We start from the raw sequence: 17,453 nt of genomic DNA on the forward strand, positions 1-17,453 counted from the left end.
CAACGTTCGTTATGTGATCGGGTGCTAGCCAAAAGAAATTTCCAACCTCTCAGTGGGGCTTAGAAGAATAGTAGTAGATGCCCTGAGATTTAATTACATTAAATTTCTTCGTTCGGGAGATAGCCTCTGGGTATAATTCCAGCATACTGCGAGTGCGAAAAGCAACTCATGCAAGCTCATGCACTAAAAGGTTTTGAGATTTACGACTGATTGTTATTTTTCTCGGATAGTTTGCCTGAGAGTACGCGGTACAAACCGTCAAGTTGAGGCGCTAGTAAGTGAACTGCTTTTTTGCGGCGCATCGGCACCACTCTACACCTTGCTTTGATACTCAACAATGGTATGGCCCTACCATGCTGGCTCGTTTCGAACCATCATCATTAAAAAATGTCCAGCCACAACACTTTCTTAGTTGGATGCATTATGACCGAATGAGCCATCGCTCGACCCTGTCCGGCTCGGCATGTTGACACGATGCACCCTCTGTTACACGAGCGCGTGCAACCGCCACCCATATGTGGATCAGTGCAGCCTTAGCCTTACAAACAATGCTCGAGCTCCATGTCAAATCTTGATGTGTAGATCAACCAGTCAAGCTCGTTGGCTCGAATAAGAAGGCACCATGGCCATGCCTGCCTTGTTTGTCCTTCTCATCTCCTGTCTCACCTCCTTACCATACCATTCTTCTGTCCATACTCTTTATTTTATCCCTTGTAGTACACTACGCCATATCACGTCACTCAATATTGACGAAATTACTGGTTCATTAGGAATTGACATGTCCCAAACTCATTAACAGCGCTTCTTAAACAACGAAGCAGCCAGGTATCCAATCGAGGATAGGAACTCTGACGGTGAGGGCAAAAGTGGGAAATAGAACGCCATCTGGAAGCGTGTTGCGAGTTATTGGTCGTACGCTCAAGGGTCCGGCGACTCGGAATACGCAATGCAAGAGAAAGAAGAGCCCCTGGCGCAATGCGAGGAGTTGGGGAAAGAGCAGGGCGTGGTCAGCGTACACAACGCAGATACACCAACATGTGAACCTCACTCATCCATCACAACCTCCGTTAGCATGAGCATGGGCGACGCTTCATCGCCCAAACTGGAACCAACCGTGTCCGAGGATTTTATCGCCGTCGAGTCTCCAAGTGCTCCCACGACGTACAAGGTTACACTTGCCATCACTGGAATGACATGCAGCTCCTGTGTGTCCGCCATCACGCATGCCGTTCGAGCACACGCATGGGTCCAATCAGTCAACATCAACCTTCTTACAAACAGCGGAGTGGTTGTTTTCACTGGGAAAGCCAAGTGTGACGAGCTTGTAGAGACCATTGAAGACTGTGGCTTCGACGTCGAAGTAGAGGAGTTGGAAGAAGTTCCCAACACGGCGTCAGAAGCAAAACTATCGAAGCAAAAGACGGAGCGTTGGCGGGCGACTTACTTGCTCGGTGGTCTAACGTGTTCGTCGTGTGTCGGCAACGTGACTCGGGCACTAGAACCGCATGCCTGGATCAAGTCGATCGATGTCAATCTAGTTTCAAACAGTGCAACCCTCGTTTTCACAGGCAAGAAGCATCTCTTAGAGATTGAAGGAATCATCGAAGACGTTGGGTATACGGCCACACTCGACCATGTTATCCCAGACGGTACACCAGCAATCGAAGCAATCGAGCGAACAGTTGCGGTACGCATCGACGGTATGTTCTGCGAACATTGCCCGCCGAATATCATACAAGGACTCCTGGGGGAATTTGCAGACAAGCATACATTCATACTTGAAGACCCCCCTCTATCCCTCGAAAACCCGATTCTACACATTCGATATGTACCGGCTCCCCCTACCTTCACCATCCGACATATCCTCTCCACTATTTCCAACCTAAATCCCGTCTTCGCCCCCTCAATCTTCCATCCGCCTACGATTGAGGAACGCGCACACCAAATGCACGCACAAGAACGCAAACGAATCCTCATCCGCCTCACACTCTGCGTCATCATCGCCATACCCACGTTCGTTTTGGGAATCGTCTTCATGAGCCTAATTAGCCCTAAAAACCCCATACGCAAGTACCTCATGCAACCCATGTGGGCAGGCAACGTCACAAGACTAAGCTGGGCCCTCTTCATTCTTGCAACACCCGTTTATTTCTTTGCAGCAGACACGTTCCACCGGCGCGCAATCAAGGAAGTAAAAGCCCTGTGGCGACCAGGGAGCCGAACACCGATTATCCATCGCTTTACAAGATTCGGAAGCATGAATATGCTCATCTCGCTCGGCACTACAATTGCGTATTTTGCATCGATTGCAGAACTCGGCCTGGCAGCTACGAAAATGTCGCACGGCTCAATGCACGATTCGTATTTCGATGCTGTTGTTTTCCTGACTATGTTCTTGCTCATTGGTCGCTTCTTGGAAGCGTATAGCAAAGCGAAGACGGGGGATGCGGTTACGTCACTGGGGAAACTGCGTCCTAGCGAAGCTATCCTTGTTGATTCTAAACAAGGTGATATAAAAATCGCCACCGATCTACTTGAGATTAGGGATGTGGTGCGGGTCTACCATGGTGCGTCGCCGCCGTTTGACGGCGAGATTGTAGAGGGAAGTTCGAGCTTTGATGAGTCGAGTTTGACGGGGGAGTCCCGCCCGGTGAAGAAAGTGGAGGGTGATATAGTATACTCGGGTACGATGAACAAAGGATCCCCTGTTCGGATTACGATCACGAGTATTGAGGGGACGTCGATGCTGGATCAGATTATCAATGCTGTAAGGGAGGGCCAGTCTCGACGTGCACCTGTTGAAAGGGCAGCAGACGTTATCACTTCACATTTTGTACCGTTTGTCATTGTCATTGCAATCACCACTTGGCTGGTTTGGCTCATTCTCGGTAAGACGGGAGCTATACCCAGTGACTGGAAGAATGAGGGTGCTGGTGGATGGGAACTCTGGTCTCTTCGATTCGCCATTGCCGTCTTCGTTATCGCCTGTCCCTGCGGTATTGGTCTTGCCGCTCCAACTGCGCTCTTTGTTGGAGGCGGTTTAGCTGCAAAGCACGGTATACTCGTTCGAGGCGGAGGCGAGGCCTTCCAAGAGGCCAGTTCTCTTGACTGTATCGTTTTCGATAAGACGGGTACCCTTACCGAGGGCGGCGATCCATCAGTGACGAACCACCAGTTCTCTGGAGATCAGAAAAGCTCATTGGTACTGGGTATAGTCAAGGCTCTCGAGCAGAATAGCAACCATCCCATCGCACGTGCTCTGGTCTCTTTTTGTAACAGAGAAGACCACATCACGCCAACAGTGGTCGACATCGACGAAGTACCAGGCAAAGGTCTAAAAGGCACTTTCCGAGTCGACGGACAAGATATCACTGCTATCGTAGGCAACGAAGCCTTCATGACCGACCACTCCGTCCCCATCTCCCCCTACTTCACCACCCTCCTCTCAACCTGGAAATCCCGCGGCGACTCCGTCGCCCTCGCAGCCCTCTTCATGCCCTCCTCCTCCCTCCTCCCCTCTCATTCCTCCTCTAGCTCCTCCAGCGAAAATCTCTCAACCGCACTGACCGAAACCCTTCCAACCCCAACCTGGCACCTGGCTTGCACCTTCTCCATCGCCGACGCCCTCCGCCCCGAAGCCCGCAGCGTCATCGCCGCCCTCCATACCCGCGGCATATCCACCTGGATGCTCTCCGGCGATAACCCCATAACCGCCAATGCCGTCGGCGCTCAAGTCGGCATACCGGCTTCCAACATCATCGCGGGCGTGCTACCAGAGCAGAAAGCTCAGAAGATAAAGTATCTCCAGCAGACCCTACGCAAACCACCCAAACGTTCTTATTTCCAAATCCCCTTCATCAGTGCAAACAGAGAAGAAAATAGGAGACAGAAACGCGCAACAATAGCCATGGTAGGCGACGGCATCAACGACGCCCCCGCCCTCTCCACCGCCGATTTATCCATCGCCATCGGCTCAGGTTCAGACATTGCACTGAGCTCCTCGTCTTTCATCCTTATAAACAGTCGTCTCACCACTATACTTACACTCCTGGATCTCTCGCGAGTGGTGTTTCGACGCGTTTATTTTAATTTCGGCTGGGCGCTTGTGTATAATGTGGTGGCTATGCCGATTGCGGCGGGGGTCTTGTATCCGATTACTACCGGTGGTAAGGGGGAGGCGATGGAAATGCATGCTGGGATGGCCATGGGGCATACGGGCGAGAAGCATGTTAAGCTTGATCCGGTCTGGGCTGCTTTGGCTATGGCGTTGAGCAGTGTTAGCGTGGTGTGTAGTTCGTTATTGTTGAAGAGCCGGTTGCCCGGTGTGGGGTTTAGAGTGCGACGTGAAGGTAATGTTGGTGTTGAGACTGGTTGATAAGGTAGTTCAAAAGGGGTGTGGTGTGCTCAATCAAGTTATTCTTAGAAATAATGTAGACTTGAAAATTTATCTGCGTGCTGTTGGATGAAATATCTGGGCTGGAGATGACCTTGGACAAGGTCTATGCAATGAAATTAAGAGACTAAGTTAGTAGTATTGAGTAATACAACATAGAAAATTAAAATAGCAGTTTATTCCCCCAGCCACTGATGCAGTGATCACAAAGAAAAAGGGGGCCGACCATGTACGCCACTCCATCAGCGAGTATAAACTATTATCACCATCCTGAAGTGACGTCTCCCTTGATTTTTTTTCCCTCCAATTTTCCATGCATTTTCAAACCCCCCTAGATCTCATTGTCTACTCCTCCGACCACCGAAGAGGGCTAGCAACAACAGCCTTTGCTCTATTTGTCACAGTTGCAGTTCCCAGATTCTTCCTGCGAAGCTCACCATTATCCCGCAGAGCACCGCCACTATGCTTCTTGTTGGAGATCTGGATCTGCTGCATGAGTTCAGGGGTAATCATGGTAGGCTTGCGTGGCTTGCGGCTCTTTGAGGGCTTAGAAGCAATAGTGGTGTCAGTGCTGCTTGGGGCAACGGATGCCTGGGAGGGTTCCTGGGGACCATTCTTGGATGCGGTGTTCTCAGGAACACTTGAGAGGGTTTGGTGGGTAGACTCGGATGCAGTGACTGGGTTGGACTTTGGGGGCACAGCTGAAGACACGTTGCTGTGTAGAACGCACATTCTGAACTCATCTGCATTGAACCGGGTGGACTCTGTTTTATCGTCGGTGCTGCTGCTTTGAGGCGTGCTGGGTACTGAAGGCACGTCGCTGGCTTTGCTTTTCAAGGAGTCTGTGTCGGCTTGTCGGTTCTTGGTGGCGTACTTGAGGACGTGGAGTAACCGTCGGATAGAAGAAGTACTCTTGTGACTCCTGGAGTCCAAGACTGTAGGTTCGCCCTTGTTGCCCATAGCGATGCTAGTTATGGTGTTGTTTGCAGGCTATTGTTAGAGTTAGTAATGGTTCAATGAATGTTGGAGACCTGGCCATTTTTCTTTCACGTACTGGAATTCGATTCTTTACTTTGTGTACTTGAAGAGGTCTGTCACTTTGAGAATGAGAGAGCTGCAGGATGTGGTTTTTAGCATATAAAGGAAATATATAGAGGAGAAAGTGGGCAGAGAACCCCAAAACATCACACCAAAATCTGCCAAACTGCTGTAAGCAAGACGTTCATACCACAGAAAGAAGCTGTGATGTCAACGGAAACGTAACCATGATATGAACGTGCGTGACTAAGCGGCTATTATGATAGGGCCAGCATTTTGTTGGTGCCAGAGGATCATGCAGATTGCAAACATACCGGTCCTCCAAGACCAGTTTGCTAGTTGTCCTTGAAAATTTGTGAATGGCGTATGAGAAGAAAAGCAATAGAGCCACAAGACATTCCATGGTTCTCGCGGAGGAGTTATTCCAGTACACACATGATTGGTCGGTGGAGCGGGTGCAAGGCGGAGCGGAGATCGCTACCGCAACTATCGTCCAGTCATGCTGATCTTGAGTGTGCAATGTTGAACGGTACAAGAGATTCCGCATACGGTGTGCAAGTGGGATACGTGAACGGACAGTCTTGAGCACAGTGCGATTCAAAATGGCGAAAAAGTGGTATTTCCCGAATGATTCCTGTAGCGCCAACCCAATGCATACACGTCTTTTACACCAATATACAGGCAGATGATTATTTTACTTGCGCGCGTCCATGGCCTGCTGAAGGGCTTGGGTGGTAGGCTGAGCGGATCTGTCTAGCGGCTTGTCTGGCACAATGACATCCTCGAACTCGTCCTGGGAGATGGCATTGATGGTGTAGGTGTCTGAAAAAGGTGGGTCAGTACACCAATTAGAGAGGCAGGGAGAGAATGCGCACATATGCCAATGACAAGCGAGCAGATTGCGAAGCCGGTGATGGTGTTCTTGATCAGGTAGGGCGCGCGGGCTCGCAGCAGGGCGGGCGAGGCGCGCATGCGGTCATCGTAGTAGGTTGAGCGGAATGGCTTGCTGTTGGGGCCAATGTTAGCATGCGCGGCAGAAACAATATGAATATAGTGCGCAGACTCACTATCCCATGGCGGCGGTGTTGTGAGGCTCCCAGGCGGATTCTGCGGGGAAAGAAATGGTGGTGAGATGATGCATGGGGCTAGGCGGGCGTCTTGGCGGGCAGGGCGCACATCATCGCAGTCGCAGCGTCAACCCTGCGCCACTCACCTCGCGCTCGTAGCTGTAGTCAACACCATCATCACCCCCGTTCCCATCCACATCCACATACCCATCCCCATCCCCCCTTTCCTTCTCTACGCTCTCTACAGCCTCTTTGTAATTGCTAGCATTGTGGGGAATGGGACGCCCTTTGGTCGTACACGTCAGGTCTTTGTCGCGCTCTTAGTTTGACTGTTGCGTCGCGCGCGTGAGCAAGCCTCACGACTCCTACAACTCCTACTCCTACTCTTCACTACAAAGCGCGCCGCCAGTGTGTTGCCACCACCATCACCATGACTTCGCAAACGATACAGCAGATGGAGTCGGCCCGGTCGCTCGCGTTAGGCGACGGTAGATACTATCCTACCATTATACCGGGTGTGCTCCCTATCATCGGTTACAGTGAAGACCAGAGCATCGAGATACAGCGCTGGGGTGCCGAGTTTTTGGCAGAGGCCTTTGCATCGCCAGCATGGCCCCAGGAGGCCAAGCAGAGCAGCGCGCCCTCGGTGCTGGCTACCCTCAAGGCCTACCTGGAGAATGTCGATGACAAGAGCGTCATCAAGAGTGCCATCCAGGCGGCCGCGAGCGTGTACCCGCTCGTATACAAACATACGTAAGTAAACCCCCTCCCTCGCATCAGATAGAGCCCCTCGCATGTCAAACATGCCTTGCGCATTCTTGAGGTCCCTTTATGCTCGCATGCTCCTTGACTGTCTTCATGCGAACACGCTCTTATTCTTGCATGTGCCCAGTGTCTCCGACCCCAGCGATTCGCAAAATTGGGGCCTCATGTTTGGCATCAAAGCAAACATTTTGCGACGAATGGACTCGGCCGCCCCTGGCGTGCGTATATGCTGCGTCAAGTTCCTCCAACAAGTCGTCCTGGTACAGACACCAGGCGTTGCAGACCCTAGGGTAGATACTCCTCCAACCCTCCGACGTAGAAACACAAAATCTCATGTCTCGCAGCGCGCCGATCACAACGATATTTCCCTCTCCATTGTGCCCCGCGACCACCCGCTTATACCGTATGCGAGCCTCGAGGCTGAAGGACATGGATTACTGGATAGGCTGCTGGATATCATACATGGGGATCACAGGTTAGATAGACAGTCACAGGCTGCCGACATGCATCTAACACAGACCAGTGACGGATTGCTCGTGACTGCCACCTTGAACAGCTTGGGCATGCTGATCCATCGCCGACCAAATGCTGCAAATAAAATCTTGAACAGTGTCTTCAACTTCAATCCCTTGAAGCTTGCCAATTCGCCAATGACGCCTAAGAACAAGGTCATTATCAAGTCGATTGAGCGTACAACAAGGGCACTGCTCGTCAACATTATGAAGAGGTATGTCAACCTCAGGATGTCACGCCATCTCAAGTACTTACCCTTACAGGAACCCCGAGAACCCAATCAATGGACGCATACAACAGTTCCTGGAACGCATGCATCGTGCCCGTGTGGAATTCTTCGAGGAATCTAATCGTAAGCGACCAGCACCCGCTGAGCCGACCGATGGCCTTGATCACGCCAAGAGACAACGACTTGTGGCTGAGCCCCCCAGTCGTACACCCTCTGTTCAGCCTTTGCCGCCTGGTCCAATAAGTTGGCGACAATTATATACGCTCAACTCTGAGGGCAGCACTGCAAACTTTGATGTGCAAAATTTCAAAGATCCTGAGCAACTAGTCAGGATTGTAGTGCCTGTCCTGCAGTCAGTCAACCCACAAAAGCTTGAACAAGCAATCAATGTATGTGGTGGTTTTTGTTTGAGCATACTCTCTGTCAACACATAGCACACTAACATGCATCTAGGCCGTCCGCGCTCGGTATCAGACACTGCGCCAGAATGCTGCGAACCAGCCTATTCAGCCACCAAGCGCTCCTGCTGCAGAAGACGAAGAGGAATACGAGCCCGACTTTGAACCAGAAGATGCGGAACAAATCATGAACAAGCTTGACGGCATCCCATCAAATCCCTTTCCAACCCAACAAGGCCCATCCACTGCTCTAGCACCCTTCAAGCTGCCCGAAGCACCTCCATTATCCGAACAGGATGTCCAGAAGTACGGTGACATGACCGTACATCGCGCCTTCGGCATGCTGAGCAGTGTAGATGAGACACAAAAGAGCAAGGCCACAAAGGGTGGTTTCAACCGTCTAGCAGCAACAGACTACAGCCGCGACGCCTGGGTCACCATCCTCTCCCGCCTCGCCACACGCGCAAGCGCCGGTCTCGACGACCCCATCGATGGCATCAAAGACGAGTACGCCGTGAAAAGCACCACCCGTAGCAGCAGCAACCCCAAAATCAGCGACTCCATCCGCGACTCCCTCTACCAATACATCCTCTACGACTGGAAACGCCGCATCGACGTCGCAATCTCCTGGCTCAACGAGGAATGGTACAACGACATGATCCTCACCCAATCCGCCGAGTCCCCTTTACCAAACGGTACTGTAAACGGCATTTCGCCCTCCAAACCGCCGCGCGGAAACTACCACCGCTGCGCCCTCCGCCTCATCGACGGTATTCTGCCCTACATCGAGCACACGGATAAAATCCTTCTGCGTTTCCTCTCCGAAATCCCCTCAATAGACTACACCCTCCTTGTTCGCCTCAAGAAAATGGCAGAGGACCCAGAGCGCATCGATCTCGCATGTAACGCTCTACACTACCTGTACATGTTTCGGCCCCCAGTCCGCAAGATCGTCGTTGATGTGCTCGCGGAGATGTGGGCGGAGAATGAGAGGGCCAAGCCGAGTGCACGCAAGCTGCTGCTTAGATGGAGGCCCGAGGTCCTGGGTAGTGAGATGGCGGGGAATAACACGACGCAGTTGGTAGTTAAAAGTGAGGGGGGTGTGGAGAGTGCTGCGGGTAAAGTGGAAGTCGGGGCTGCATCGTGAAACATGTTGGCTCTCCTACTAGCTATCTTCTTTTTTTTTCTCACATTCTTGCATGGGGAGGATGTGCCGTTACCTCCTTTCCGCCTTTTTTTTTCCACGGTGTTCTTTACTCACCAGTTGTATATCTATTCCCCTTCCCCACAAACCCCCCCAGATTACAAGCCGTTTTGCCACATGTGCAAGCGCTAAAGAGGGCACAGCACTCGAGAGCGTTTCTCCAAGGTTGGAACAAAGGGGGCATATGCAGTTTTTGTAGATGATGAAAAGGGCTTACATGTACAACAAATATGAATGCAAGGCAAAGCAGATCAAATTTAGATCAAATGAGATTGAACGCCATCCTCCTTTTCTTTTTCCATTTCTCCATCTTTTGATCCAAGTGTTCTACTATGAAATAACTGGAATCTTCATTGAGTGCACTTGTGCTTTCTCATCATACACACCTCTCCATCACACACACACACACACACACAGACATCCACCTACTCAATCTTCATCTTCTCAAACTGCGCAATACTCGCCTCCCAGTTCTTCGCCTCCAACTCGGCAGCCTTGAGCTTCTCCCTCTCCTGCTCCTTGACCACATCGCTGACCTTCTCCTCCCAGTCGTTGTCCATAATCTTCTTTTGGCGCGTAATCGTCTCGTTGGCTTTCGTGAGGCGATCCTGGGCCTTTGTGATTTCCTTGTCGAGCTCAATGCGGCCCTTGACGTCGAGGTACGCGGTCGCTGATGTGCCGATTGTGTACACGGCACAGCCAGAGGGCGCGGTCTCAGAAGGTGACAGAATCTTAATCTCGGATACGGTCTTGCCTGCCAGAGATCGGATTGAGGGGAGAGATGTTGGAGAAGAGAGGATAGAGTGTGTGCTATCGTCGAGGGCTTGGATATATGTGGATGCATTATCCTTGATGCCGTACTCTGCGGTCATAGAACGAAGGCCCTTCGCGCTGTCTACGAGAAGCTCGTATTCGGCATTTGCGGTCTCATCTTCCAACTCTTGCGAGTATTGTGGGAAAGGTGCGATGCAGATGGAAGGTGTCTTGTCGCCTTGCCTTCTGGGCAGTCGCTGCCAGAGCTCCTCCGTGAGGAAGGGCATGAATGGGTGAATCATGTTGAGACCACCCTCAATGGCAGTGTAAAGCGTCTGCTTGGCACTTTCCTTTTGCTCTTCGCTTCCCTCGTCGAAGATGGCCTTACTGTTCTCGATATATGTATCGCAGAGGTAGACGTAGAAGTACTTGTAGGCAACCTGGGTGGCAAGACTGAACTCGCGCGCCTCCAGGTGGTCGTTGATCTTCTTGGCAGCGGCATTGAGATTGTGGAGGATATAGCGCTCAGGCAGAGACTCCTTTCCGCTCTTTCCAACCTTCTCCTGCGGTTTGAAGGATTCTCCCAAGCGTCCAATGACATATTTGGTGGCCTGGTAGATCTTGTTACAGAATCTCCTGTATCCGTGAATGACATTGACGTCAAACGAAATGTCCTAGAAAGACGTCAGTATTACATCTGATAAGAAATGACAGGACAAACTTACTCCACCACCAGTTGTGTATCCGACAAGTGCCATACGGAGCGCATCAGCACCACATTCGGGGATACCCTGAGGGAAGGCGGTCTTCTGGTACTTCTCGGCCTTGGTCAACTCCTTGGGATCCAGGTTACCGGCGCGGAGCTGGTCATGGAGCTTCTGAAGGGTGATACCATCCATGATATCTACAGGGTCCACAACGTTACCGAGCGACTTTGACATTTTCCTGCCTTCAGAGTCACGGATAAGAGAGTGGCAGTAGACCTCCTTGAAAGGAACCTTTCCGGTCAAGTAGAGGGATAGGAAAATCATCCTGGCAACCCAGAAGAAGAGAATGTCCCAGCCTGTCTCAAGGACAGAGGTGGGGAAGAGCTTCTCAAGGTCGGCAGTCTGGTTTGGCCAACCCAGAGTGGAGAATGGCCACAGACCAGAGGAGAACCATGTGTCGAGCACGTCCTCGTCTCGCGACAATGTGAATTTCTTTCCGGGGAACTTCTTCTCAGCCTTGGCTCTTGCCTCTTCCTCTGTACGACCAGTAATCCAGAGCTCGTCTTCGTTGCGGTCACCCTCGGTGCCTTCCATTTGGACGAAATAGGCTGGTATTTGGTGGCCCCACCAGAGTTGACGCGACAAGCACCAGTCCTGAACGTTGTTCATCCAGTGCATGTAGATCTTCTCGGAAGTGACTGGCCGAATCTTGATGTCACCCTTCTCGACGGCTTCGATGGCAGGCTTGGCTAGGCTTTCCATCTTCATCCACCATTGTGGCTTCATGATGGGCTCAATGACGTCGCCAGATCTTGAGCAGATGGGCACCTTCATCGGGTTTGGCTCGGTCTTGACGAACAGACCCTCCTTCTTGAGTGCGTCTACAACGGTGTAACGAACATCGAAGCGCTTCTCGCCCTCGAAACGACCGGCATTCTTGTTCATTGTTCCGTTGTCATTCTGTAGATGTTAGTTTTTGTTCTTTTTTTTTCAGGATAAGACATACCAGAATGTTGATGAACTCAAGGTTGTGCTTCTTTCCTAGGTTGAAATCGTTGGGGTCGTGTGCTGGTGTCAGCTTGACGGCTCCAGTACCGAACTCGGGGTCGACATATTCGTCTGCAACAATGGGCATGAGACGGTCGATGAAGGGGTGTTTGGCCTTCTTTCCAACGAGGTGCTTGTAACGGTCGTCCTTAGGGTGGACGGCGATACCCGAGTCACCAAGCATGGTTTCAGGACGTGTGGTAGCAATCTCGATGAATTGGTCGGTACCATCAATAGCGTACTATAGAAGTTATTAGTACAGTTTTCGAGATTAGACTCTGCTCGACATACCTTGAAGTGTGTAAGGACACCGAACTCGACCATTCTCTCGTACCCTGGAACAGACAGCTTGGTCGGGCCAGCCAGATCCTTGTTATCGACTTCAAGAGCACTCAAAGCCGTGTTCAAGGCTGTACACCAGTTGACCAGTCTGTTGCTTCGGTAGATCAGACCGTCTTCGTGGAGGCGAACAAATGTCTCTGTGACTGCTTTTGACAGATTTTCATCCATGGTGAAGGCCTCGCGTGTCCAGTCAAAAGAACCACCCATTCGGCGCAGGGTGTTGGTCAGATGTTGGTGGTATTCTTCCTTCCACTCCATGGTCCTCTCGAGGAACTTTTGGCGACCCAGGTCATATCGGGTCTTGTTCTCCCTTCGCTTTAACATCTTCTCGACAACGGACTGTGTAGCAATACCAGCGTGATCGCAACCAGGAAGATACAGCGTAGTGTAGCCTCTCATCCGGTGCCATCTGATTAAGACATCTTGAAGACTCGTTGCGAGCGCATGTCCACAGTGTAGCTTGCCGGTGACGTTGGGTGGTGGGATGGGAATGACAAAGTGACCAGGGGACTTGACATTGCCATCCTCTGCGAACTGAGGCTTGAAGAAGCCTTGAGCGTCCCACCAAGCATCCCATGCAGATTCAACAACCTTGGGAATGTATGCCTTTGTGTATGGACCGTCCAGGCTCTGAAGACGCTTCTTCTCGCCCTTGGGTGTCTGCTCAACGTACTCGGGCAGTTGCTCCTCCTCTTTGCCCTTCTTCTTCTTCTCCTTTGCCGGAGCATCCTTGGCGGCGCCAGCAGCGGCAGCCTTCTTGGCCTTGAACTTTGCGTCCTTTTCGGCCTTTTTCCTCTCCTTCTCCAGCTCCTTGGCAGTCTTCTCCTTCTTCTCTACGCCCTTTTCGTTCTCGCGACCAGGCGCATGTTGGCCAGTGGCTTCGGTTTCAGCGGCGCCGAGAATGTCTTTTTTGGCTTCTCCGCTCAGCTCGGGTGGCGGGGCGGTGTTGGGCGCCGTTTTATCACCCGTGGTGTTGTGAGAGGACGCATTGAGCGCCATGGTTGGGGTCGAGTAGTGGTGGTGCAGTATGAGCACGCGCCCAGCGTGAGCCGAAAAGTGAGGATGGAGGGCAGTATAGATTCGCGATGGCAACTGTAGTCTGTGCCTGGAGGAATTGGTATGTGTGAGGGATTGTCTGCAAGCAGCGCGCAGTGTAGTGGGCGCGGGGCGGGGCAACATTAACAAAATAGTGACTGGGTGTGAGTCTTCAAAGTCCGGCGTGCGTCACCCCCACATTGAGTCCGAGCGTCTGATCTGACCCCGCCTACTCATCTGGGTGAACTCTCAGGGAACGGTTCAGCCGTTGATGAACTGCCCACGAAAATGCCTTGGCCGTAATAAAATTGACACTGTCAAGTTGTTTGAAGCAATCACTAGTTGAAGTCCACATCATAATACTATATTCATTGATAACATTCGAGAAAGAGGACTCACTCCATTGGACATTTGTACAAGCCCACTAACACCTTGGCTATGCATTATTCTGACCGTCAGCCCTAGAGCGTTGGTCGCAAAAATACGCCTGCGCTGGGCCGTTTCCGTTCTCTCATGGCCTATCCAAGAACAGTACCCCCGTCTTTTGTCCTGCATATATATCACTCCGTTGTTCATGACCCGTGTGCACGCCGGCACGCCTGATAGTCCGCCACGTTCAGAGCGTGACTGCAAGTAGAATGCTCTGATTTGAGTAAAGAGTTGGGCGCCTGTGCTTTTATGCCATTACATAACATCTAATCACGTGAATTGGGTATCTCAATCATGCTGCGGTGCTGTTCTGCTGCGCAGCTTGTCGGACAGGAGCAAAGTAAGGATGCGACATGGCCTCTTGGGCAGTAAGTCGTTCCTGGTACATGGGTTAGGAGGGAAGCGCTGCAAGGCGTAGGTGCTGACTGGGCTTACCTGGTGGTCATATCGTAGCAACTTGTCAAGGAAGTCAATGGCGTCGTTGCTGACAAAGCGCTGGTTCTCGGCATTGATAAACGAGTGCCAGGGCTTCTTGGGATATCGACTGAGTATGTCGTCGTACTGGGCATCCAGTTCAATGTCGTACTTGTCGAGGTAGTCGAAGAGGTCCTCAGTGCCAAGGACCTTTGCAATTTTGACCAGCTGGTCCGAGTTGCTGTTGCCGTGGAAAAAGGGTTCTCGCCTGAAAATCATCGAGGCAAACATAGCGCCCAGCGACCACATGTCGAGCGAGTAGTCGTACTCCTGGAAGTCGACTAGCAGCTCGGGACCCTTGAAGTAACGCGACGCAACGCGGACGTTGTACTCTGTTCCTGCATGGTAGAACTCGGCCAGACCCCAATCAATCAGGCGCAACTAGGCTCGGGTTAGCAGCAGTGCGCGTGCGCCAGTTTACAATGCGCACCTTTCGCTTCTCGTGGTCAATCATGACGTTGTGAGGCTTGACATCGCGGTGCATGATACCCTTGCTGTGGCAGAAGTCGAGGGCCTTGAGCAGCTCGAAGATGTAGAAGCGCACATCAAAGTCCTGGAACTTGGGGTACAGACTGCGGAAGTCGGTGTTGTTGACATATTCGAATATGAGCGAAGGGGTTTTGCTCTATGCGTCGCGTGTTAGCAACAGCAGCAGTAGCGGCAGTGGTAGCCAGGCGCCAAGCCCAGGTCAAAATCGGCACGCACCTGGTTATCGCGCACCACGTCGAGCAGCGAGACAATGTTGGGGCCGCCCGACAGATTTTGCAGAATCTTGATTTCACGCTTGATCTTCTTCTTCTTGACGGGCTTGAGGACCTTGATGACGCATTTCTGGTAGTTGACAACGTTGATGCCCTCAAAGACCTCGGAGTACTTTCCGCGGCCAATCTTGCGGACGACCTCGTAGTTTTCCAGCACGCCCCACGAGATGTTGACCGAGTCGTAGTCCCAGTAGGAGCGGGGCATGTTTGCGTTGACATCGGCATAGACGCGGGCGATGCTCGTGGCGCCGCTCGAGTTGTTGAGCGCCATGGTGGCAGCGAAGGGGGTGTGGGCAGGCGGGGGCGGGGGGTCGCGTGGTGGTGGTGACGGAGGTGGTGGTGTTTGTGCTGGAGTTGGAGTTGGAGTTGGTGCGAGTGGGGGCAGAGGGCGGAGGCTGGCGGGACCACACAGCAACGGCGGCAGGCAGAGGACCAGGGCGAGGCCGGCAGCAGCAGCAAGCACAGCGACGGCGCCCTGTGTCTTTGTCCAGTGCAGCAGCCCAAAGAGGCGGTGACGATGGGCACGGCACTCGTGCTGTGGCTGGGGCTGTGGCTGGGGCGGCCGGGCGTGTGGCGGTGGTGAGGCTGGTGAGGGCTCGCTCGGTGCCGTGTCGACGTCGAGGAGCTGCTGGGGGCGGTAGTGGTGGTGATGGGCGAGATGGTGGTCGCAGTCCTGGCCGAGGGTGGCTTGTGTGTGTGCGTTAGACCAGTTCAGTGCAGTTCCGTTCAGCAAAGCATTCCAGAGCCAAGCTTCGGCACCAAATGCTAGGGGTTTTTTTTTTGATGCGAACTGTTCGCTCCGAGAGGCCAGCCAGCCCGGTGACGATCGTTGCTTTCCGCCGCCTTGGTGGACTTACCTATTTTGCTCTTCCGCAGCCTTACCGCGCTCTCTCCCACGCCCTCTCCCACTCCCACCACTCGTTCTGTGCCCGCCGACGCCATTGAGGAAAATGTTCCACGATCTGCACGTGCCCTGGCCTGGCGCGACACCGGGACTGCAGCGGACAATCGCTTTTCTCGACGAATGTGAGCTACCAGGCAACTTTTGGGCGTCGTAGTGATGCAATGCAGCGGGCGCCGGGCTGATGCAATGCAGTAGGATACGATGTCGTTGCTCTCACGCACACATATACTGGGAGACTCCCCACTGATATAGTAGGTACCACCCACGCTGCCGGTCCAGTTGTGGCTTCCACTTTCCAGTTTCACTTGCGCCTGCGCCTGCGACGCCACGCTGATCAATGCCCTTTCACCACCAGACTCCCCCCGTACCCACCAGCCTGCCTTTCCCCGTCCCTGCCCGGATGCGCATCCTGCGCCGCTGTAACATCTTCCTCACTGACTCGGCTTCCAATTTCCGCATCCCCCAGCTGCAGCAGCATTATGACTTGGTTGCTGCCCGGCCCACCGACGAGCGCACCCTGCAGCAGGCATGCCAGAGCCTCGACGTCGATATCATATCCCTCGACCTCACCACCCGCTTCGAAACACACTTCAAGTTTCCTATGCTCGGCACCGCTATAGCACGAGGAATCAAGATTGAGATTTGCTATAGCCAAGGCATACTATCAAACGATCCGGCTGCAAAGCGCAATGTCATTAGCAACGCCGTCCAGCTCATTCGCGTCACCAGAGGCCGCGGTCTGATATTCAGCTCCGAAGCAAACAACGCCCTGGGCATACGAGCACCCAGCGACATCATCAACCTCGCTTCCGTATGGGGGCTCGGCACAGAAAAGGGCAAGGACGGCCTCACCAAGGAGCCACGAAGCGTCGTTGAGTTTGCCCGCCTGAAACGACAGAGCTTCAAAGGCATAGTCGACATTGTCCACGGCGGCGACAAGTCAGCGCAAGAGACAAAAGATAAGGCATCACAAAAGGTAAAAGCAAATAAAAACCAAAACGGCAAGCGGCCAGGCGACACGTTGGACTCCACCCCCACGCACGAGACAAAAGCCGAAAAGCCCATCTCCAAGCGCCAGCAAGCAAAAAACAAAAAGGCAAAAGTCCAGGATGCAGGCCAGGAACAGCAACAGGCTGCATAATCTCAAAAAGTGTTTTACTTTACGGCCAAAAGAAAAGATACCCAAATAGACGCTCGCAAACAGCAAGCAAATAATCACTCTTCTTGTACAAATTATATATTTCACCTTTTTTTTCTCCATAAATTAAAAACTCAACTGTGTCACAGCAAAGTAGGGGGGTCACCCGTACTCAGTGTGCCCCTACTAAACCAATTATATGTATATACATGTACCATAAGAACCAGAACCCCCCCCCCTCACGTACACTTTGGGG

General features: G+C 52.4%; 7 protein-coding genes across 7 annotated transcripts; 3 read left to right on the top strand and 4 right to left on the bottom strand.

Moving 5' to 3' along the window:
• Positions 1-946: 946 nt before the first annotated feature.
• On the top strand, positions 947-4,375 carry COCCADRAFT_8390 (uncharacterized protein; the record flags this gene model as incomplete). Its single annotated transcript, XM_007718105.1, has 1 exon — positions 947-4,375. The coding sequence occupies one exon, from the start codon at positions 947-949 to the stop codon at positions 4,373-4,375; it is 3,429 nt and encodes a 1,142-aa protein (XP_007716295.1).
• Positions 4,376-4,738: 363 nt separating this feature from the next.
• Positions 4,739-5,353, bottom strand: COCCADRAFT_106643 (uncharacterized protein; the record flags this gene model as incomplete). The annotated part of the gene is made up of 1 exon (XM_007718117.1): positions 4,739-5,353. One exon carries the CDS (start codon positions 5,351-5,353, stop codon positions 4,739-4,741), a length of 615 nt encoding a protein of 204 aa, XP_007716307.1.
• Positions 5,354-6,125: 772 nt separating this feature from the next.
• Positions 6,126-6,436, bottom strand: COCCADRAFT_106636 (uncharacterized protein; the record flags this gene model as incomplete). The annotated part of the gene is made up of 2 exons (XM_007718118.1): positions 6,126-6,253; positions 6,307-6,436. Coding segments are annotated over 2 exons (258 nt in total), but the record flags the coding sequence as incomplete, so codon positions are not given.
• Positions 6,437-6,928: 492 nt separating this feature from the next.
• COCCADRAFT_106660 (uncharacterized protein) lies at positions 6,929-9,550 on the top strand (the record flags this gene model as incomplete). The annotated part of the gene is made up of 6 exons (XM_007718119.1): positions 6,929-7,251; positions 7,391-7,553; positions 7,608-7,738; positions 7,787-7,990; positions 8,040-8,394; positions 8,459-9,550. The coding sequence occupies 6 exons, from the start codon at positions 6,929-6,931 to the stop codon at positions 9,548-9,550; spliced, it is 2,268 nt and encodes a 755-aa protein (XP_007716309.1).
• Positions 9,551-10,032: 482 nt separating this feature from the next.
• COCCADRAFT_8394 (uncharacterized protein) lies at positions 10,033-13,455 on the bottom strand (the record flags this gene model as incomplete). Its single annotated transcript, XM_007718106.1, has 4 exons — positions 10,033-11,034; positions 11,086-12,027; positions 12,074-12,355; positions 12,406-13,455. 4 exons carry the CDS (start codon positions 13,453-13,455, stop codon positions 10,033-10,035), a joined length of 3,276 nt encoding a protein of 1,091 aa, XP_007716296.1.
• Positions 13,456-14,212: 757 nt separating this feature from the next.
• Positions 14,213-15,426, bottom strand: COCCADRAFT_106644 (uncharacterized protein; the record flags this gene model as incomplete). The annotated part of the gene is made up of 4 exons (XM_007718120.1): positions 14,213-14,299; positions 14,356-14,775; positions 14,825-15,019; positions 15,100-15,426. 4 exons carry the CDS (start codon positions 15,424-15,426, stop codon positions 14,213-14,215), a joined length of 1,029 nt encoding a protein of 342 aa, XP_007716310.1.
• Positions 15,427-16,459: 1,033 nt separating this feature from the next.
• COCCADRAFT_8396 (uncharacterized protein) lies at positions 16,460-17,200 on the top strand (the record flags this gene model as incomplete). The annotated part of the gene is made up of 1 exon (XM_007718107.1): positions 16,460-17,200. The coding sequence occupies one exon, from the start codon at positions 16,460-16,462 to the stop codon at positions 17,198-17,200; it is 741 nt and encodes a 246-aa protein (XP_007716297.1).
• Positions 17,201-17,453: the final 253 nt, after the last annotated feature.

The sequence above is a fragment of the Bipolaris zeicola genome (assembly GCF_000523435.1).
Source record: "Bipolaris zeicola 26-R-13 unplaced genomic scaffold scaffold_213, whole genome shotgun sequence".
In the NCBI taxonomy this organism is placed as follows: Eukaryota; Fungi; Ascomycota; class Dothideomycetes; order Pleosporales; family Pleosporaceae; genus Bipolaris; species Bipolaris zeicola.